General features: G+C 36.7%; 1 protein-coding gene across 1 annotated transcript; it reads right to left on the bottom strand.

The window, feature by feature from the left end:
• Positions 1-8,046: 8,046 nt before the first annotated feature.
• Positions 8,047-19,968, bottom strand: LOC138699554 (uncharacterized). The gene is made up of 4 exons (XM_069825539.1): positions 19,881-19,968; positions 12,992-13,162; positions 12,762-12,911; positions 8,047-9,019 (listed from the first exon to the last, which is right to left on the bottom strand). The coding sequence occupies exons 2-4, from the start codon at positions 13,127-13,129 to the stop codon at positions 8,972-8,974; spliced, it is 336 nt and encodes a 111-aa protein (XP_069681640.1). The 5' UTR covers positions 13,130-13,162; positions 19,881-19,968; the 3' UTR covers positions 8,047-8,971.
• Positions 19,969-24,430: the final 4,462 nt, after the last annotated feature.

Raw genomic sequence — 24,430 nt, 5'->3', positions numbered from 1 at the left:
CACGTTTTATTTCCAATTCTGGTGTGATTATTATTGCTTAACCTCATCCCACTTTGTTAACTACGTAAGCCTACACTACAAGTACCGGTACACGTAAGTTACTCCATTAATTCATACTTCCATTATTATTGTTGTAAGGGGAAATGAAAATTAATATTCATTGGTTTCATAGTTAATTATCGCCATAATCTTGAATGAGTGAAGCGATTATAGTAAATTTCAGTTCGTTTTGCACAAACAAAAATGACATTAACCTATTTCTTGCAGGTATCTTCGAGTTTATGGTAGAATTTAATATACTTCATTAAAATAATAAATTAACTTTATGCATTTAATATTTCAATAATGGAAGGAAGGTGTTAATTTTTCCAAAAGAACACAACGAAAGTGTAACATATTTTGTCGTCTACTAGGAGAGAGATCTGCGATGATGAGACGGTAGTAGCGATCCTAGTGGTGGGCAACTACCCTGTTTGCATTTTTACTACATATTGAGCTTCGTGACTGTATATAGTAGACTGTGATAATACAGTGAAGAAAAAACATCGTATTTCTTTTTCTCTAGAAAGTATACTAGCCCAGTACTATGGCCAGCCGTAGCTTCAGCTCCATCTGTTGCTATGCTAGAGCATTTACCAAAACCTTCAAATTGAGAAATTACAGCAGACGTCTCCAAAAGCGTACTCGCGAGTAAGCCCCTGAACGGAACCGAAGCCAGTACGTAATGAGCGCGCTCCGCCTCACACATCTCCACCTGTATTGTACTCAATGTTTATGCGTAAACGAAGAGCAGTGGCGGACTGCCATTATCACTGTATTGGTCGCCGTGTTCCACCTTTTCACAATGTCTTCTAATCATGGACGTAGTACATTCAAGGATAAATAGGAAGAGACATTTTTTTTTTTTGAGTTAGTGGGGAGGATGTGAAATTTTTAATTTGTTCGAAAATTCTTAAGGCTGTGTTAAAATTCAACATGCGACGACAATACTTGACTCTTCACAAAGAATATCATATAATTACAGGCATGTTGGATATGTGAAAATAATTTATTTTGGGGCTATCTGTATAACTGTTGGTTATACATAATAATCAGTATAGTACAAAACGTTTATACTCAGTTCCACATGACAAACATATAGTTTTTCGTTTAATTTTAGGTGAAATGCGTAGGCTTACAAATATTTTGATAAATATAAAACAAGGAAATATAAACACAAATCACACACGTGTCCTCAGTCTTAAACAAAAAAAGCTTTCTGCTAGCTATGTTTTAGCTTGGAATATTGGAAAATGAATTAAACCCTTTGCAGAAGAATCATTTGTAAAATCGTGCATACGGGACGTTACTAAAATACTGTGTCCAGAACAAAGTCAAAGTTTAAGAAACTTAAAATGTTTCCAATAACAGCTCAGAGAAGGAATTTCAAGATTGCAAATGTAATTGAATCTGAGGTCGAAATCACAATTAACCAGTTTGTAGCTTACTCACTTGCATTGGACGAAAACACAGATAGAAATGACAAAGCTCACCTAGCCATTTTCATTCGAGGAGTTAATGAACATTTTACTGTGTCTGAATGTCTTCTAGATGTAATTACAAAATACAACTGGAGAAGATCTTTTCCAGGCACTAAAGGCACCATAGAACAGAAGAGGTTGAATTTACAATGGCTTGTGTCAATAGCAGGGCTCCAGCTTCATAGTATGTCAAACGTATGATATTTCTTATTCTTTTGATGTTATTATTTGTAAACTTAAGCAGACCGTTGCCGCGATCCCCCACTGATCGCTCCCATCTGTTGAGGTACGAGTCTCTTCCCCTTCTCTAGCCTTACAACACACTGTGTTCGGCGGGCAGTATCGAGAGCACGAATGACGATACGCTTTTTGGAGACCTCTGAATTACAGTATGCAATGCCCTAAATATGTCAATTCCTTTGGTACTGGTTTCTGTATATGTGACATTGTATTGGGAAGTACTGTAGGACGACGAATAACAATAGTATGTCAAATGCCTGAGCATAAAAGTAACAATAATATTCTTCTGCTTAGTCAGTTTCTGTCTCAAATCACTAAACACCAGTGGCGGTTCCTCCATGGCACAGAGGGAACAGGCTGTTCCCTCCCTCCCTGCCCCCTTAACTGAGATTGTGAGATATACTTCATTCTAAAGGATAGGCCTACTTGCAGTTCTCGAAAAACAAAAACGTCTGTCGTTAGCAGGTTTATTGCAGTGAAGTGAAAACGATTCGAGCCCTTCTCGTCTGCTGTGCGTGATGATGTGAGTGGGAGTCTCAAGCAATGTTTTCTCCGAAGCAGGCTCGAGCGGACACGAACTTACCCGAGTATCGCTGGAAGCTGTAGAAATTACCTCTTCCCTCGCGGAGTATTGAGAAGTGTGGAATATACGGTTTCATCAAGCTAGTTTATTTATATAGTGTTAATTCGGAAAACAATTAAGTTCGAAGAGTTTTTTGTGTGAAATAATATTGTGTGTGAAATTATATAACAGTTCTTAAAAAGTCCGTACGATTTACGCATTCACGGCCTGAGTTAAATTTGACGAAATAATGCCAATGGAACAGGTGACTGCTGCCTGTTCCTACTTCAACTAGAGCGACCGCGAGCGCCCTGATGCGAACCAAGACAGCGAGTGTTGTGTTATCGATCAGCTGAAGTCGAGAGCGTTTAGTTCGATCAATTTTGCTGAGAAAAGCGCGGTTATTTTGAATGGCAAACCTTATCCTCTCCTTACATAACTTAAAACTAAAACAAAATATTATACAAGACATTTTCAAAGTAGTATAATTATGTGAAATGGTTAACTGGGTACTCGTCAAGCGGTAAATTGTAGGTTTAATTGAGGTTTATTTATTTTTAGTTAATGGTATTATACAGAGTGATTTATATAGAACTGACACATTTCTTTCATTAATTGTTTCAAAACGAATTGTGCTAGCGACAACTTATTATACCTAAAATGTAGAGGAATTTTGAGAGATTATTTACCTCTATAGCAAATGTTGAAAATGTCCTCCATCCTGCATAAGGCACAACTCAACACGTCGTTCCATGTTACTGGCCACTCGTTGGAGGACTCTGTTGTCAATAGCTTGAATCTCCTGTGTGATGTTGTGCTTCAGATCGTCCAATGTCTGGGGACGTGTGGCGTAAACCCTATCTTTTAAGTAACCCCATAGAAAGAAGTCCGGCGTTGTCAAATCCGGAGATCTCGGTGGCCACAGGTTCCTGGAAATTATTCGGTCGTCAAAGAAACTTGCAATTAGTTCCATGGATTCATTTGATGTATGGCATGTAGCGCCATCTTGCTGAAAATATCCTTGACTCAGCTCTACATCGTCCAGTTGCTCAACAAACTCCATGAAAATCAGTCGGTACTCTGCAGTGTTCACAGTCTGGTTAAAAAAAAATTGGCCCCACTATTCTCTGTGCGGACATTGCGCACCAAACTCCGATTTTAACCGGGTGCATAGGTGCTTCATGGATGACATGTGGATTTTCGATGGCCCAATGGCGTGAGTTCTGTGAGTTCACATAACCGGATAAATGCAACCATGCTTCATCTGTGAACCATGTGATGGACAATATGGCAGGATTTTGCACAATGAACGTCTGAAACCAACGGCAATAATTCAATCTTTTATCCTTATCTGGTTCCTGTAGCTGATGAACAACCGTAACCCTATATGGCTTTAGGCCTGCACTTTTCGCAGCTTTCTGACACATTGAGTAGGTGTACCCTGTCTCCTGCGACAAACGTCTTAATGATTTTTGGGTGACTGCTCCAGTCGTGCTCTTACGTCAACAACAACCGTGGGAAGCCTAGATGAACGATGCTTGCCCTTTTCACTCACCAGAGATCCAGTTGTTTCCAATTTGTTTACCAGTCCCAGTATTGTGTTTCTTTTGGGAGGATTGCGAACACCAAATTCTCTCTGGTATGCCCTTTGAGTAGCTGTAATTGAATTCGTAATCCAGTATTGCTTCACAAGGAAGAGTCGTTGATTTAATGTGTACTGCATTTTCACGTTGACACAAAATGTCGAAAACAGCTGCCAACAATAGGAATAAAACATAAACATCTGCGCATCTAGTGCTGCCAACAATAGGAATAAAACATAAACATCTGCGCATCTAGTGACAAGGAATCGAAACTCCAGAACATTCTGCTTAATTTGGTGCTAAAATTGGGTCAGTGCTGCCAACAATAGGAATAAAACATAAACATCTGCGCATCTAGTGACAAGGAATCGAAACTCCAGAACATTCTGCTTAATTTGGTGCTAAAATTGGGCCATTGAATGAATTTCCAACGGAATAATTAAAGAAAGAAATGTGTCAGTTCTATATAAATCACTCTGTATATTTAGGCTAATAATAATAATAATAATAATAATAATAATAATAATAATAATAATAATAATAATATAATACCATTATTTTTGTTTTATATTAACATATTCTTTTCTGATTAAGTTGTAAATGAAGTAAAAAAGGAATTGGTAATGTTGCTAAATCATAATACAGATTATTATTATTATTATTATTATTATTATTATTATTATTACCGGTATTATTATTATCATTATTATTATTATATTACTATTATTATGAGTATTGTTTCTGACCTGTTGCCCATCGAGAAATAGCACCGCATGCCACTGCTAAACACACAACACCTTGGAGCTCCTTGGTATTTGTTATATTTTCTTTAATGCAAATCAGTATAGTGTTTGCTTACATTAAACTTCTTTGTTAACATTTACGACTTGGGAACAGATAACACATTGTCACATTCAATAAATAGTATATTACGTACCGAGGGCTGTAAGCGAGACTTGTCTAGTCGAGAATGCAGTTTGGGCCAAGGCTTCCAAGCATTGAAGATCAGATAAATCACAGTTTGCTGTTAATGAATAACTTTTTGAAATACTTGAAAAAAATGTAAAAAGGAACAACTGGATAATAAGCACGGTACACCAACGTCGGCAGTCGACGTTGATCGCTGGCCACAGGACCGTACCGAGTCGTGTCAAACAGAATACTATCGAAATGGTGGTAGTAGAGCTGAGACGAGATGTTATGGCACCAACCTTCGCGAAGTTTTAAATTGCCGGCCAGCAGGGTAGAGGAGTGGGGGTTGTTTGGGTTACGGTTCTCAAGCTCAGAGCGGCAGGCATATCCGTTTCATCTCTTTCTAAAAATATTCGTCTTGCCTTAGTATCACTACTTTCCTACTCAAGAGTCCGAAGGTAGCTAATGGAATTACGTCCGCTATTCCATCTTTATATTCTTATTCTCCGTCCGAATCAGACGACTAATCTGTGCTGGGATCAGATGCCCCTAAGTTTATAGAAATGTTCTCCAAAATACTGTCCATCACGTGCTCACTTTCAATGTAATTGTTTTCTACTTTCTTCACATAATCATACACTGATATCCATTCTTGGAAGAAGCGATTGAAAAGTCGGCCTCTGCTTATGCGTAGCGTAGAAATTATAGACGAGTCTTCTCATGACTTCATCAAAACTGTCTACAGCTGCAACATCTTCTTCTTCGGCTGTGATTTTTCCGGACTAGAGAAAGAATCTGCTGTTCCTGCCTCAATATTTTTCTCTTCTTTCCTGATCCTTGCCAAGGTTCGCTTTGAAATACCAGTGGCAGCCAGTACTCATGCACGCACGCTTCTCAATGGAATTGATATTCCATTTACAACCTCTTCTGACATGAATTTCCATACATTGTATACTATTTCATGTCCTTAACTATGAACTACTCTATGATTTCACACCTTAGACAATGCCATGATGAGGGCGCTCAGAAGGAAAATGTTTTCAGTATTAGCAATAGCGGTAGTAGCAGAACGATCTGAACACTCGGAATGCTAGTAACCAACTAACCCAACACCCCTCCAGTTGAGTGTGAGAGCGAGTCGAAGCAAACGAACTAAAATGCGTCCCTCGCGCTGGTGCCATAACTTCTCGTCCGGGCTCTAAAATTCGCGACGGTGTTATCAAGCTCCGCAAATATATATTCAAACTCCGCAATTATGCTTCGCAGTCACAACAATAACAACTACCCCCACCGTTTCCCCTCCCCTATTGTGATAGCTCGGGTACTATTTTCCGTGTGCGCGCGCAACACTGATTACTCTGCGCAAAGCTATGGCACAGTCGCTCCTCCACAGCTGGCGCACTGTTCATTTTGTACATACCTCGGCCTGCAGCAACTATGACCAGCATGATTAAAATGTACAGTCAAAGAGGAGAGGAACTAACTGTAGTTGATGGATATACTGTAAATACAGGAAGTACTGCAAGAACAAAGAAGAACAGAAATGGAGGTGCATAGTGAAAATGTGTAATGCCAAAATAATGACAAGGTAACAACTCTTGACGGTGATATTCTTTCAAATACAGGAGGAAACCACAACCATGAAAAAGATGTAACTGTACACCGTCAGATGATTACAAATGCCGCGAAACACAAAGACAGTGAAGAAAACTTGTTCGACAGACCTTCAAAATTAATCAGAAGAGAAATCTGCTCGGCCCACAAGAAACAAGCGAGAAAATAACGACCAGGGATATAAACCTAATAAGAAGGAACTTATACATGCAAAGAAGAATATTTAATCCAATACTACAGTACCTAAAACTAAGCAAGAGGTTCATGAAGCTCTACAAGTAGTCAACACAGAAATCAATAACAGTGAAGATTGTTTTTAACATTAATAAACAATTTTTGAACAGCCAGCATTGATCGAAATAAAGGCATATGCTGCTAGTCCTAAGCCTAGAACAGAGTACACAATATTGACATTGATACTGTGCTCCAACCACGAGAAAGTCTCTGCCGGATGAGACGAAAGGGAGTAATGCTGTGAATGAATGTTGATGTCATAAGATGTCATAAGGTCACACACGTGGGTACTCATATCTCTATTGGCTCGCTGTCACAACACAAACAATAACATTGATACACACATGTTTATACTATCCTAGTTACAAAATTAGATCACTGTTAATCTCCTGGTCTTTTAATCTCTCCATACAGGAAATAACAAATGCAGGAGAGCGCATGGTTTTTAAACAGATGTTATAACGATAATATTATATGTCTACTTCGCTCCAATACATGTCGCAATAGTAAGCACATTCCTTTCACGGTTGATCTGCTGGTTGGAGAACAGTATTGATATTGTATATAATCTCGTAAGCAACATTCCAGACGTATACTGTCAACTCCAACTGCGCGATCAAGGTCAGGGAGAGGACACACGGGTTTGAGATTACTCATCGAGTTATAACGTCTCGCCACACATGGCAAGCGATTTTCAACCGTCAGAACAAAATTAATAATTTTATTAATTTAATTATTCATAGGTTTTTGAGATTATGTCATAAAACTTGGGAGATTGATTAGGAATAAGATTTTCTTCAATACGAATGAAATTCGCATGAATTTAAAATGTTACATTCGAATATAAAACTATTTATTTTTTCAATGAGGCGTTTTTATGTGCATCCCTTAATATTATTCTAATTTGTCTTTAAGGTATTAAGATATGGTTGTTCAGGTTTACAATGGCGTCTCTTTAGTTTCGATGACACTTCATATAGGGTGTCTAGAATATTTCAAATTATGGGTAACATGTAACTGCCGCCCATTTGTTAGTCATCCGTATGACTAAAATATTAATGATATGGCGGTCATAGTTTGCAGTTTAATTTATTTTTATAATAGCATTATTATATTGAAAGCCCCCCAAAAAAAATTCATGACAGCACTGGCATATTCTTAAAATTTTCTATGGAATGACCCAAAAATAACTCATATTAGTTGAGAGTGCTGTCTCATATAGTACTCTGAATATTTTAAGATTGATCTTTCAACTAAAATAAAAGATACCCCTACTCAGAAACTAAAAACTGACATCAAATAAGTAGGAGGGAATTGGGGATAAAAACTATCAGCAATCTTAAACACATGAATTAACTTGATCAAAATTTGATTACCTTGTGTGCATATTCATTTATTTATTTTGTCACTTTATAACAAAGTTACTCTGATAGTTTAGTTTTTTTTAATTACATGTCCATAGCTTGCGCTAGTTTCATAATTTTCATACGAGTGTCTTAATTACCATTATAGGCAAGTTTCATACGAATTTTTATGCTCGACCATATTCCTAACTTGAAATTATTCAGAAGTATTCATGTTATATATATTATTTTAGTGTACCGAAGTACTCTTTCATCGTATTCATGTTATGGTTATGTAAGTGAGGAGTGAACTGATCTCAATTGTGAGATGTGCGCAGACGCGAAAGTATTGATTTTTTCCGAAACACGAATATCATTGACCTTGATATAATCTAGAGAATAACATAAAGATTAGGCTTGATATAACCTGGAAATTGATTTAGAATTGAAAAACGAAATGACAAATTGAATTTATTTGAATATTATTTACAATTAACGCTAATTATTATAGTAACAGAACATAACCTTCTGCGACAGTATTGGATTTCCAGCCTCCGTGACTTTTCGCTGATTGTCTTTCGATTGCATATCCGAGAATAATCGATACTTGCGGTTTTATAATGGTACAATCAGTATAAAGGTGATTTTTCATTGGCTATACAACTGAATTATAATGAATAGGTGTACTTTAATGAGGTGCATTAAAGGGCTACTACCAGGTGTATAATTACTACATTTCGGCATGGTCGAGCATAAAACTCATTACATAACAATATTAATGTGCGTATGCAACCTATCTATTAGAAACATTACAACAGGACATTATTTTATTCTGACTAGTATGAAGAATTCCAGTCTTCTTAATACCTGACCAGCAAGAAACTCCTCTCACTTTCATAAAAACCACGCAACTATGCACAACTCGTATCAAAGTCTTAAACTGAAACAGACGATCTCTATTCCTCAAGATACTGGTTCACTGGTTACAGCAGCCATCAGCTTACAAAGAATCTGCAAATAATACAAGAACATATTGTTGAACCATGCCGCGCCTCCTAGTATCAGAGATACCTCACATTTATTTACTATATTTTATTTTGCATGTTACTTTATGATAGAGTCAAGTATAATTTGTTCTGAACTTTTCATTGGTGTTTTATTTCTTTATGCATGCTAGGTGAATTTACTGGAGAAGTAATAGTATTTCTGACATAATTAAAGTAAGAAGAATTAAGTAACAGTTCCCGAATATACAGGGTGGACCGCTCGAATGTACTTAATTTCAATTGTATGTGACTGGTAAACGGTTGAAGAAAGAAACCTACAATAACGTTATATGAAAGGAAAACTCAACAAGTTTCGATTTGCACATCACCATATCTCTACGTGAGCTCCAGCTGTCACTGTGACGATATCGAGGCAATGAATGATTTCTTGCCAAGCACGTTGGAGCATGTCTTCTGGAATGCTCTCAATAGCCTATATAATGCGTTCCCGAAGATCACGAAGGTCTCTGAATGGGGTGGCGTACACTTTATCTTTGACGTAGCCCCAGAGAAAAAAATCGTATTGGCGAATTCCACTCGTTTGTGTTTGTCATCCGGCTTCAGACGTTGCATTAACTGTACTTTGTATGCGTACAGTTTGAGATGTTTGTGGACAATTCGTTGCAATGTTGATTTTTTCCCGCGAAGCTCTTCTTAATGACTTCCGCGGGCTTCGCTCATTCGCGGCTTGAACATTTGCAACCATTTCTTCGGATGTTCTACGACCACTACCATGCTTCTTCAACACCGAGCCCATAGCTAAAAATGTATTCTGCTTTTAGCAGTTGGAGCATCATGGTTAAACACTCGCCGATACTCCCTTTGAAATCTAACATCTAACTCTAACTCTAACAATTGATTTAAACTCCGCATACCACAACAAAGTTTGCGCTTTCATCTGCGGTGTCGCCATTTTGACAATCGATACAATCTACGAAAAGAAACCGTGTCTGAGCACCATCTACCGATAGGATTCGAAACTAGTTGAGTTTTCCTTTCATATGGACGTTACCGTAAGGTACTATCTTTAACCATTCACCAGTCACATACAATTGAAATTAGGTACATTCGAACGGTCCACCCTGTACATTGAGGTGCATAGGGGGTAGGAAAGTGAAGTTCATGCTTTTTTGACCTTGTCAAATAAATACCATATTATGTAATCCTTCACTTAGCATTTCTTTGAACTAGAGAAACTTTTAGAAATAATAAGATGGTGCAATAATAATGTAGTATCTATACTACAGATCACACAAGATTTGAAGAGTTCAATTTCTGTAAGAAGTTGTCAACTGACTGATAGTATGATCTAGAGCAGTGGTTCCCAAAGTACTTGTACAGGATTTTAAGCGACTTACTTGTGAAAATTACTATATTCGGCAAAGGTAGATGACCAGGTCTCATCCTTGCGTGAGCTGGCCTTCGAGTTGTAAAAAACACGACTTTTTTCAGTTAAAGTAGTCAGTTCTATTGAAAATGTTCATCTGTTGGCGAGGGTGACGAATTATTAATAGTTCTTATCTGCTTCGTGTTTGTGCAGTTTTTTCTCTCGAGATCAACAGCGTGAAAATAAGTTTCTGTAAATGTGTTCGAAGACTTAATGTCTTACTTGTAAAATAAATTTTATTGACAATGTTATTTAGTCAGAAATAAATTTTGAGACGTATTTTTAAAAAAGAAACGAATTTCATCCATTGTTGTGCACACGTTCTGCTTCTGCTGCTTTTATTGTGAAGTCAGTTCACAGTATAGAGAACATACAGTAAAGACACCTAAGCCATTTCGTGGGAACAAATTCTGAGTGCGCATGTCACGAAACCGGGTGTATTATCTGGAACCTCCATCAGATGGATCTCCATCTACGACATGGCTGGCATTTCCCATATTTATTCTGCGTTTAATTTCCTCCCGAGTGTCATTTATATTTGTTACTGTTGCTCCAAGATATTTGAATTTTTCCACCTCTTCGAAGGATAAATCTCCAATTTTTATATTTCCATTTCGTACAATATTCTGGTCACGAGACATAATCATATACTTTGTCTTTTCGGGATTTACTTCCAAACCGATCGCTTTACTTGCTTCAAGTAAAATTTCCGTGTTTTCCCTAATCGTTTGTGGATTTTCTCCTAACATATTCACGTCATCCGCATAGACAAGAAGCTCATGTAACCCGTTCAATACCAAACCCTGCCTGTTATCCTGAACGTTCCTAATGGCATATTCTAAAGCGAAGTTAAAAAGTAAAGGTGATAGTGCATCTCCCTGCTTTAGCCCGCAGTGAATTGGAAAAGCATCAGATAGAAACTGACCTATACGGACTCTGCTGTAAGTTTCACTGAGACACATTTTAATTAATCTAACTAGCTTCTTGGGAATACCAAATTCAATAAGAATATCATATAATACTTCCCTCTTAACCGAGTCATAAGCCGTTTTGAAATCTATCAATAACTGATGTACTGTACCCTTATACTCCCATTTTTTCTCCATTATCTGCGGAATACAAAAAATCTGATCAATAGTCGATCTATTACGCCGAAAACCGCACTGATGATCCCCAATAATTTCATCTACTTACGGAGTTAATCTTCTCAAAAGAATATTGGACAAAATTTTGTACGACGTCAACAAAAGTTATATTCCTCGAAAGTTACCACAGTTGGTTTTGTCTCCCTTCTTAAAAATAGGTACAATTATGGATTCCTTCCATTGTTCTGGTACAATTTCCTTTTCCCAAATAGCAAGTACAAGTTTATAAATTTCGCTATATAATGCACTTCCACCATCTTATATTAATTCTGCTGGAATTTGATCGATACCTGGAGACTTGTACTTTTTCAGATTGTCTATTGCAATTTCGACTTCTGAAAGCGTAGGTTCGGGTATAAATGGCTCAGCAGTTTGTATTTCAATTTCGTCCCGATCACATCTATTTGGCCTATGTACATTTAATAGTTGCGCAAAATAGTTTTTCCATCTGTTTAGGATTGATGGAGAGTCTGCAAGCAAGTCACCATTCTCATCCTTGATCACGTTTACCCTTGGCTGATATCCGTTCTTAAATTCCTTTATACTCTTATATAAATCTCGAATGTTTTTATTTTTACTATTTGTTTCTACCTCATTCAGTTTTTCCTTCAAGTAACCTCTCTTTTTATTCCTAAGTGTACGACTTGCCTCCCGTCAATAAAAATGACAGTTCTACAAATTCAAAAACAAGTCGATCACCTTGTCATGTATCACACCCCAACGCTGCTAATTTAAAAACGAGTGAATCAACCAAAAAACTAAAATATATTAATAATATTTGGCTCTTGGATTTACGTATACAGGCAATAAAATTCTTCCGGACGCCCTATGTGTGCCATGTAACAAAGTGTTTAATTAATTAATTTAGGATCCGTGAATCTTTTTTCGAATCGAAAGGGATCCGCGATGGAAAAAGTTTGGGAACCACTGATCTAAAGAAATGTAATGCACAAGTGAGAGGATTCAAGGCATGTCAGGTCGGCAGAACAGATGTTGGATAAATCGCAATATAGCGAACGCCAGTAGGGGAAGTTATCCCCACCCACATGAAATGTGCATTCGACACAACACTAGCCTATCACGTGGAGTGTCTGATGAGCTAGTAGGGGAAAAGTGGAAGGGATCGTGGGCGGAGCTTCTACGTTCGCTATATTGCGATTTGCCCCAGATGTTACCTCATATGTCTCCTTCTTGGGATTATCCAAAGATTCAATAATGCTTCTCCTCTCAACGTAGTGCTTCAGAGGTACTTCTACCATCACTGGCAGCATGCCATAGAACCAGAGGATGACCAATAATAAAAGCACCGTCTTCACAAGGAACACCTGAACAAGTTACCAAGCAAACATAACCAACCTGATCAACATATCATTGTGAACTGTGCTGCTGCTTTCTGGTGACATACCTGGGGCCAGCTGATTTTGTCTTTTGGAATGGCTATGTTACCGCCTTCTGCATTGTTCCATGTGGAGTCGACAGAGCTGATTGCTAGCAGGAGCACGATACATATCAGAGCCACAACCAACTTCAGCAAGGAGGCCATTGCGATCGAAACACTCCAGGGAAGTAGACTGCACTGTTGTACAAGATTGGAAAAAAAGTGAGACCTTGATCATCAAAGTTTGGAAAATGTAGGCTTCATAAAGTTGCCTGTGATCATTCTGAAACACTCCTGTTTCAATATCTCCATCCATTTCCTGACACTGTTAGTTTAATTTAGAAATTCTCATATTTGTTTTACTAATTTTATTGATGCATTTAATGAAATAGAAATAATTTCTAATTATTTAAAGAATAATAATAATGATAATAATAATAATAATAATAATAATAATAAATTAATTACCGGTTATTCTGTATGGTTGTGAACTTGGACTCTCACTTTGAGAGAGGAACAGAGATTAAGGATGTTTGAGAATAAGGTGCTTAGGAAAATATTTGGGGCTAAGCGGGATGAAGTTACAGGAGAATGGAGAAAGTTACACAACACAGAACTGCACGCATTGTATTCTTCACCTGACATAATTAGGAACATTAAATCCAGACGTTTGAAATAGGCAGGGCATGTAGCACGTATGGGCGAATCCAGAAATGCATATAGAGTGTTAGTTGGGAGGCCGGAGGGAAAAAGACCTTTAGGGAGGCCGAGACGTAGATGGGAAGATAATATTAAAATGGATTTGAGGGAGGTGGGATATGATGATAGACTGGATTAATCTTGCTCAGGATAGGGACCAATGGCGGGCTTATGTGAGGGCGGCAATGAACCTCCGGGTTCCTTAAAAGTCAGTAAGTAAGTATGTAATAATAATAACAATAATCATAATAATAATCTCCGGATACTTTATTGATATAATTCAAAGCTTATTCCGTGTCTTCATTTCAAAACTTCCCACCTTGAATAATTTTGGATGTGTAGGGGACACGATTTTGAGGAAAAACACGTCGATTAAGTTTTCCAGGGTGAAGTTCAAAACCACTGCTGATAAAATTTTCTGTTCCATCCCTTCACCCCCCCCTACACTTTTGAATTTCAAATTGCATCCCCTATCTTCAGAAACATCATTTTAAAGTGGCTGATGAACGCTATCCATCTACCAAATAAAAAATTAATTTCGTCCAGCTGTTTCTGAGATAGAGCCAGAAACGTATCATTTAGGGTCGGTATTATAAACGCCGTTAAACCTTACGTTAATTTTAAATTCAAGTTTTTCGTTCTGCTTCGTATTATAAACTTTAACTACTAGTTAATCTTGAGTTAACTTGAGTTTAACTTGATCGGCAGTCTTTTGCCGTTTAAACTGCAGTTCAAGGCTCGACAGTGCAAGATTGCGGCTTCCACTATAGGCCTACACATGGACATGGCAGATGTGTTCCGAGAACTTAAGAGTGACGGTGAGGAAGTGATCAAAATTATTGGACGACCAAGGTGGCCAAGAACGTTTAGAAATAGAATGCATCACTTTTAAATATAAATGAACATATGTTTTAAAACAGATTCAGGCTTTCGAGGTAGACAGTCCTAATCTTCAGAATTAGGCTTTACAGTCCCTAACCTTGTTTCGAAAAATTGAAACTCGAATACCTACAACATGCAACAAAAAAAAATTAAAAAGTGCAAAAACATATCTTAGGGATTGAATTTAAAGATTATCTGAAAAGGTAAACGACTTCCTTTTTATTTTTGAAAACATTCTGTTGAACTTCTGCATTAGTTATTATATAGTTACGCTGCGCTATTTTTCCTCTGGTAACGATGGAAGATTTCGGATGTGCAATAAATCTACTGTAGGGGAACATGGGGCAGGACGGGGTAGTTAATGTTTGAATGTTTTTATTTGGTATCGAATAATGTAAATGTATGGGTTTTATGACATATATGCTTTTATTACACTGTAAACAAGTAAAAAAATATGCACTTCGAGTGAAATCCGGTCATTATAACCTTAAAATGAATTAGTTTTTCGAAATGTATGTTTTAACCCGTTCAGCCCCACGTATGGGGCAAAATGGGGTATCCATTTTTTTTAATAATTAAATGACAAAAGTGACCAAAATTATATACTGAAAGTGTGAATACTACAACATTTTACAAGTTTACTTGAGAAAAAGTCATTCGCAAAATACGCAAATGTGCGTGGCATCCTCGTCTTCTCTGTCTATTCCTGCGCAACAATTGTGAGCCCATTTCAGACATGATACGCATCTAATCCAACCTTCTTCTGACAAACAACAGAACGAAAAACCCTTTACAGGAGGTGAAATTTAATTAAATATTACGTGGGGTAGGACGTACTGCCCTGTTATGCCCACCCCGTTTTGCCCCATAGTCACAATTTCTAAGTTATGAGGTTTTGGCAGGAAAAATAACGCACGAAATTTAAGAAAGTTTCGGAATTAAAAGCCAGGTAAGCACTCTATAATATGACATTAAAATAGATTATCTAAATAAATCTCATTTCTACTTACGTGTGACAAGAGAACATTTTAAAGTTGCAAATGAATGATAACAAATGATGCAGCAACCGAATAACATACAACAGATGCAAGGAATGGCAGTAAGTGTTGTGTGATGATATATTTACATGAGTTGACGAAGTTCTAAAAAAAAAAATTCGGTAGATTGCACTATATGTTGGGAAGATAGAGGCTATACCCCGTCCTGCCCCAAATTCCCCTAAGCCTATTGCGCATTGTACTGTGTGTGGCAGACAGTCTCCCGGTAAGATCTGCCACGAAATATTGGGGTCTGTTTTATAAACACACTAATAATATTACGTAACAATATTAAACTCATAAAAATAATTTTATTATTTGACAGACTTCTGTTTCATAAACATTCTATACAACTTATAAAATACGCACATTAATACTTTAGTTCATTAATCAGCTGATTGTGTATCCTCGTCTGTCCTTCGGTATCACAGCTTAGAAATTTATTCATGTCATTCATTATGCGCTTATATAGGTCCGTGGCCTGAGGTATCTTATTCTGTACCATCTGCGCTTTCTGGTTATCATTCGAGTTTCTTCTATTTACTTATCACTAGATGCCTTCAATTGATTGAATTTATCATCCCGTCTAGTCACAGCATGGCGGAGAAAAGCAAATATAATTGCCGATTTGTTATATGTTAAATGAAAACTATTGACTGTTGATATATTCTTACACATTACCTAGCCACGTAATAATAATAGAAACATTGTTTGGGTTCTCATACAGGCGTACAACACTACTTTTCAAGATATATGATTGGCAATATCTTTGGTCACTAGCATGAATTTTTATAAATCACATTACTATAGTTTTCTATAAGTAGAATAAATAATATTGTATAAACCTGACAGCTGCTCGCATCATTTTCATATAATCAAAATATTCTTTACAATTTAATATGCTTCACTAAAAGTAACACTGATATGAAGAATAAAGGTAGGGGTAGTTACGAGCAAGTGGTGAGAAATGACGACAAACTAGCTCAACTAAAGTAGTTTGACAATACGTCCATTTTTATGTCATCGACTGAATTCGGTGTGGAACTAGTAGAAGGCTATAAGTGCTGGACAAAAAAAGGATACTGTGCCCTTGTATTGCATAATAATACTCCAATAGATGACAGTTTAGTAAAAAATTGTGGGCAGAAACAATTCGTATACTAAGCCAATGCCTGGAATAGGGAATGTGTGAAACAGTCAATCAGATTTGATCACTGTACCCGTGTATTGTATAATACTCCAATAGATGACAGTTTAGTAAAAAATTGTGGGCAGAAACAATTCGTATACTAAGTCAATGCCTGAATAGGGAATGTGTGAAACTGTCAATCAGATTTGATCACTGCACCCGTGTATTGTATAATATTCCAATAGATGGGCAATTTAGTAAAAAATTGTGGGCAGAAGCAATTCATATAAGTCAATGGCTGGAATAGGAAGTGTATATAACTGACAATAAAATTTTATCACTGTGGCCGTGTATTGTATAATACTCCAATAGATGGACAGTTCAGTAAAAAATTGTGGGCAGAAACAATTCATATAAATCAATGGCTGGAATAGGAAGTGTGTATAACAGCCAATCAAATTTGATCACTGTGCCCGCACCTGGAGCGAAATACGGTCGACATGGATTAGGTACCTTGAAACGGTATAGGCTTTGGTTTAGGACGGGGTTCGTCTGTATAGCCACATGGAACATTTTCAACAAACGGGGATGCACACATTCGCATACATTGACATACGTCCGAGCAAAAACATTTTCAACGGTAACTTCGAAACGACGCGTCAAAAGACATAGGTTGTTTAACAAAAAGGGTTCCTTATTGTTAGATATATCACGCCTCAGAGTTTGTCGCAGAGGTTTTGAATCACCCTGTGTATGGGACGAACAGAGACTGTTTTATTTCTCTTTCGAAGGAATCCATGTTAACCCTTAAATTGAAAAAGTATTATACTACAGGATACAACATTTTAATTTATGCTATAATTTTAATAAGATGACAGAAAAAGAAATTGTGAGGGAAATATAAATTTAAGAAACATTACGGTACAGAATAATAAACAACAAAATAATATAATATGGACATTTTCCCTTTCTCTTTCTCTCTCTATTTTAACAGTCTGATGCAGTTTAAGATATAGAGTGTCAGAGCCAGAATTCTTCTAATTAAAGGGTTAAGGTAAGGATTTTACTCGCCTCATTACTTTCTGGGTTTGAACTCGCGAACCTCATATTCAATGGAAGCACTACCTCAAACCTAACAGAAAATGGAACTCAATTAGTGTGGACTGTATGTAGGGATGCACGTCAGGAGAAAGAGCAGATATCAGGGATCTATTCCAATTTTAAACTTTTCAACTTTTGACCGATACCTTGCAGTTTGCACTTTTCACTACAGTTTCTGTTCCACCACGACTTTTCAAAAACTGCTTCGCGAAGTGAAAAGTGAAAAGAAAAAGTACAGGAAACTTTTCAAATATGTTATTACTTTTGTTCTACAGTTATAATAATTTTCAAAAGTACAAAGTCATATGCTGAAGAATGAATGGGATTTCTGCAACGAACTAAGTCTCTTTGTCATTATTATATTTAGGCTGTGGCTCAAAGCTCAAGTCCATACTACACACTAGTGACTAGTAACTAGGTGACTTGTAAACTATACACTAGGGAGCTTTGGAAATGTATGCTTGAAACTTGGCCTTCTTCACAGACTATTTTTCTAAAAATCATTACATCACGGTGCAGCACTGAATTAAGAAGGCAGTGTCCTAATGCAGTTTCATTACGAATTATGTGGAAAAGATTAGGGCTTAATATATTACAGTAATGTTTAAAACATTGTACAGAAGGTACTAACAATGTGTCAGTGTTCAAAGTTAATGTGTTATTCTACATTATATTTACATTTTCCAAAGCATTTTCAGATTTAATAACCCCAATTGCTGATGAGGTATCCATGTTTGTTTAGTGAACAAGTTAACAATCGAGCAAGCATTTTCGTTTATTAGCTACTACCATAGTCTACTATATAGAGTCACGAAGCTTGAGTTTTGAGGGTGCTAGAAACAATAGACTGTGACGGTACTATTTTGCATTGCCTGTAATGAGGCGATATTAACGATCCTAGTGGTGAGCAACTATCTAATGTTTGCATATTTACTTCGTATTGACCTTCGCGACTGTATATACTAGACTGTGCTACTACGGACTTGATTGCTATGCACTATGTAGCTTTGGATCATAACTTCTGACGTCACATCCGGCTATTTAGTCAACAATCTAGTTCACTTCAGCTGAAAATGTAGCTTTGAGACACGGCCTTAGTATAGTTTTGCTTTGGATTTAAAATAGTTTAGAGAAGAAATATTATAAGAAGATAACATTTACTATTAATTGATTCTAGTGACAAAGAAACCCTCTCCCAATTAGAAAAAGTGCGTATCAAAACAGGATAAATTTTCCTGACCTGAGTTTGTCTGAATTCTGTGAATATTTTCCAATTATGCCAATTCAAGCAGATTATGTTCTTGAAAGAATTGAGCCTATTCTATCTTCATTGGCTAGGAAATGGAGCTCAACAACATGGAGTTGCAATGACTATTGATATGCAAAGATTTTGCAGAATGAAATGAAAAGCGTAAAGCAGTCTCTAATTTATGGAGGAACAGAAATACTTTTCACTTTTCAAAAGTTGAAAAGCTGAAAGTTAAATGTTGCGAAGTTGCTAAGTTTAATGGTGGAACAGTCCCCTGGTTATGAGGGTGTTTACACTGAAACACGCAAGTAAGATCAGAATCAATTTATTTGTGTACAATATTCCCTAGAGAAATTCTCCTGCAATATACACTACAGCAATATTTTTAGGATTATTTTTCTTCTGTCCAAAAATAGTGTTGCTCATTTCTATGACTAAATAAGAATCAAGCACGCCAAGCAAGCCTGTTGTCACTCTATGACCACCATGACACAGTGCATACGACCTGCTCTGATTGTCGGTCTTGCAGTGCTTGATTCTTGTATAAGAGTATTGCCAAAGTGAATATAATAATAATTAATAATAATAAATTACAAACATGGGAACAATATTCTTGCATTTCTTATTTTACTAGCAGCCAATTTCTTTAGTGGTCAACATTCCTCAACTCGTACTGGAGCAAGTATATAAAATATTCTCTCACCCACCTCGATGCTTCTTAGCGGTTTAAGAAACTTGGTCCCCTTTTTTTTTACAATAATTGGTGCCATGCTCCAAGTCATCTTAACACTGGGAACGATTGTTGTGTTTCATACTCACGTGCCACAAGCTCACACACACGCAATCATCACATGAAACGAAAATCGGGTAAGAATCCCTCGTGTCCAAGAGACGCACTAAGGGACACGCCGCGCCGCCTTGTGACCGGAGATGCGTGCAGTGAATTATTCAACACTGCATCATGAATATGCGATAGCTCGGGTCATAAGTCGGCGTGCTAACTGCACAAGACATCTCGTCAACAGTCTTCCAACGGTACATGCTTTACAATGCGAAAATACACCATGTGTGTCAAACATATACTTTATGCACATGAACATTACAAGAAAACATAAAAACCCTTATCTAATAAATCCTGTTTCAATAACAACAACATTCTTTCAAGAGACGAGTCTTAGCACTTCGCCCTGTTCTGCAGGAACATCTGACAGAACACTGGAAAAATGCTGTCACAAGTCCAGGCCATATGAAGTTAAATTTCCCCTTTTACATTTTCATAACTACATAGCATTTTGCATCCAAGAAATTTAAAATTTAACTTCATAATATAACATTTAACTTCGTAAACTTCGTAAACGGTACATTATTAAGGATCCTAATAATTAAGAAAAGATAATATGACAAAATTTTATAAAGTATTATCAGTACCTTCACTTCTGAACGGTAGTGAGTCATGGAGAGCAAAGAAGCAGAATACAATCTACTGAAATGAGTTTCTTAGGCGAATTTCTGGATGCCCAAGAACGAACCACGAACCCAAAGAACAGGCAAGAACTGAAATAGTAGGACTTTATGGAAGAGTGACACGTTATAGAAAAAAATAGCACATATACGAAATAAGTAAGGAACTAGATTAACCAGAAAAGTTAAGAGTATGAAACTGCCAATGAAAAAATATATACCTTATTAAAAAACATTATTGAGAGGTGCGAGCTTGGGAATAATCCATTTCAGAAGAGGAAGAAGAATAGGAAGAAGAGGGAGAAATAGAAAAGGAGAATAAGAAGTAGAGAAGAAGTAGTAATTCAGTTCATAATTACAATATCATTACATCTTTCTTAACTTAATTAAATTATGAGCCTCTAATTTTCCTATTGAAGAGCTATGGAGAAGCAAAGGACTTTGCTCAAGACAGACACAAGTTCCAATGAGGGCACCTGATTGCCTATTCACTCTCAACACATCATATTGGTTCTCCATGCAAACAGCGAAGTCGGGCGTGGAGGCAGAGAGTACAAAATAATTATCTCAGTTCGAGAGGGCTTTGACCCATAGCGCCACCACTTGGCAGGAGTCGATAGTGAGTGCAGAGGAGAGAGTCGTCCCCTTCGTTAAGGGCCGCTCAGGTTGCAAGATATCACAGACTAAACAGCTGGACAATTGGTTTGAAATCGATACTTCACCAACAACTGTCGTGTTTGATTTTATTTTCTTATTGTGTCGAGGTTACTTACATTTAAAACAGTTTACAAATTCCGAGTAATCCAAATCAACATTGTTTTAGAGTATAAAAGACAGACGAGGCGTATAAAGATTGTTTCAGAATCGTTTAGTCGAGTAAAAAAGGTATGTTGCAGGCTACATTGTGTATAAAATATTGGTTTCGTATGTACTATCTCAGGGATGTCGAACAGCGCTCTCGAGCTGTGAACTGCAGAGCCTTCACTCCTCCCTTAACGTGCAACGGTTGAACACAGGTAGCAGGCAGTCCGGCCGAATGATCGTAAACAAGAGCGAAACTGCGGCGGCTGGTACTTTGATAACTTTTATACATCTTACCAATTGATTAGGAACTCAGTTTAGATTTTCACTTGACGAACTCTGATAAACAAAGAATGTAGCCTACATGAGGATGATTTATGATGATGATAATAATAATAATAATAATAATAATAATAATAATAATAATAATAATAGAGTTTTATCTACTGGGTCATTCCATGAATGTTGTTCGTTAGTGACGGAAATAGGTAAATCATAATAATAATGTTGTTAATATGTTTAAAATATCAATTTTGTGTGTATGTGTTGTAGCAGTGCAACTTCAAGTTCAGAAACGTAAACTGTTTTGATGTATAAAATTAATTGCTTTTAGCGTGACTTGAAATTTGTTCATAGTTTTTGTTACAGTTTGAAAAATATCTCCTCTTCGAGTTCCATCCTTAGTGAAATCACATCTACAAGATCTCCTTGAACATTAAACTCTGATTCGACACTCCTTATGAATACACTGTAGCTAGCTGCGCCGTATCTTTCCGGTCGGTACTTTCATCAAGAGCTATAGTGAGTAATAAGTGAAAGTTTTCATTCTTGCTATCAGTTGTTCCTCCAAGTTATCTCCCATTATTACGAGACAAACATATAGATTTAAAATCATTAACGTATTCCGGACATATCCCTTTTGCAACAGCTATGAAACATGCTTTCACAAATTCTCCGTTAGTAAATAGCTTTGAAGCCGCTGCAATAATTTCACAATTTTGTAGCTAGCACGAACCAAGCTTATTCTACTAACACCCGATGATGATGGAAGGTTTTCTGAATTCAATCTTGATTTTAATTCTTCTACAGCCTTTTAACGAGTGAAACCGGATAACTTTTCTGGTCCATAAGCTTCAGCATGACGTGTAGAATTAAAATGCCTTTTAATATTATGATGGCTAATGTATCCAAGTTCTTCTAGATAGGCAATGTGCCTTTCTGTCCTTTGGGATAAATAAATATCTGTCCATTCACTATTGAATCGTCGTTCCATATCCATACCAGCCGCCAGAGTTGATAAACACACTGCGTACAGAACACTGCTACAGCGAGCTGACTGACTGTCGTTTCAGCTCAGCTACGGTAGGAAACAGTATTAATCGTTTCACAGTTTGAGAGCGCTGTTCGACATCCCTGTACTATCTGAATGAAATGCTGAGACCTGTGCTACCTCACAAAATATAAACTCATTAACAGCACTAGACGACCTACGAGTAAGAAACTAGACTATAGACATCTGTCTCTCGTCGTGAGCTTCTGAAGAGTAACTTGACAGCTGCTATGTGGATGCTTGGAAAGCTCGTGTTTGTCGCATCACTCACAACTTACACAATATTATAGTTACATGAAACTTTCAAATAAAGTAGTTCAAGAGAAAACATTGAGCCAAGACACAGTCCACAACTATTTTATGTTTATTTATGTATACATTCTTTGTTATTATTATTTATTATTATTAACGTTGTTATTTTTATTTTCAATTATATGTTTGTAACTCGTTCTTTATGAGATGATTATCTATTTTTATTTATATTACAAAATGTTTGGTCGGGTTTACTCATACATACTTGTAATAACTGGGCAATGACGAAATATACATATCAGTCCATTAATTCACTCCATAGATTAAAATCAATTCATTCACACACCACATTCACTCTCTAGTTATATAAAATTATGAAAACCAAAACCACATCAAAATGCAACGAATTCTGTTCTCGGACATGTGTACTTGTATGTAGTGAGAGGCGAGACCGGAAAGTTTCGAGGTCGCTTGCAGTCTATAACAATCCCAAACCCACTGGCATGATAGGACAGCATTCAGTGTTTTATTTGGATTAACAGCAAACAAAACTTTAGCAATGCCCAGTGAGAATTTTAATCTTCCAGTACAGAACGGGCCAAGTGAAAGCATATTTTTTATTGTGAAATACCTAGTCACGTGTGGAAACTATATTTTTGCTCTATGCGTTCTCTGAGTAGATATTTAATTACACTTCTTGTAGATGTTACATTAACTCAAAGTAATGTAGTAGATTTCAAGTATCAAGGAGTTATGTTTGGAGATGTGATATCCAGGGCTGGGCAAAATACTGATATCAAAGTATTTGAAATACAAATACAAAATACTTAAAAAAATTGTATTTGAAATACAAATACAAAATACTTTATAAAAAAATTAACCAAAATACATTTGGATTTCAAATACTCAAAATACATTTGTATTTGAAATACTCGATACAATATATAGGCCTAAAGAAATAAGAATGTTACTGAAAATCTAAAATATTATATTAACATTAAAAGTATTTTTATCTCTAAATTTTATATAAACACTGAAACTGAACATTCTTCCTTTTCCCAGTCAGCAATGAAATTATGCTACATATGAATAATTACTGCTCCCTTAAAAAAAACAGTTTCTCAAGAAGTTTATCAGATAAGGATCCCCTTGCTTGTGAATGAATAAATCCTGCAAAACAGAACAGTCTTTCAAAGGTGCAGAGGTACACAAACTTGTATTAAACTTTATAAAAGCTTGTTTCACTGTTGGGTAATTCTCTAGAGTGCACAGGGTTGTCCCTTTGCCATTGAAGATGAGATGGCTTTCTGACACTGCCTCACCAAATGATAAGAAGAGGACACAGAATATGTGTGTGAAACCAGCTGAGCAGTTCTCTGTTACACATGTTTATATCATGTTTGAATTGCAATATTTGAGAGATTGAGTCATAAAGAGAAATCCATCGAGTTGGGCAAGGAAACTTTGATGAATATTTCAAGATATCTGATATAATTTCTGAGGATTTGGGTCTCCTAGACGCATT

This window comes from Periplaneta americana, chromosome 5 (genome assembly GCF_040183065.1).
Source record: "Periplaneta americana isolate PAMFEO1 chromosome 5, P.americana_PAMFEO1_priV1, whole genome shotgun sequence".
Classification (NCBI taxonomy): Eukaryota; Metazoa; Arthropoda; class Insecta; order Blattodea; family Blattidae; genus Periplaneta; species Periplaneta americana.
This window is presented reverse-complemented; position numbering and strand designations above follow the sequence as displayed.

Bases quoted from the DNA above. Each gene is read 5' to 3' on its own strand.
- LOC138699554 (XM_069825539.1), bottom strand. From the start codon at position 13,129: ATGGCCTCCTTGCTGAAGTTGGTTGTGGCTCTGATATGTATCGTGCTC. The intron at 12,912-12,991 runs GTATGTCACCAG...TAACTTGTTCAG, and splicing joins ACAAAATCAGCTGGCCCCAG to GTGTTCCTTGTGAAGACGGT. The intron at 9,020-12,761 runs GTAACATCTGGG...TATTATTTGCAG, and splicing joins CCAAGAAGGAGACATATGAG to ATTCTTTGTAAGCTGATGGC.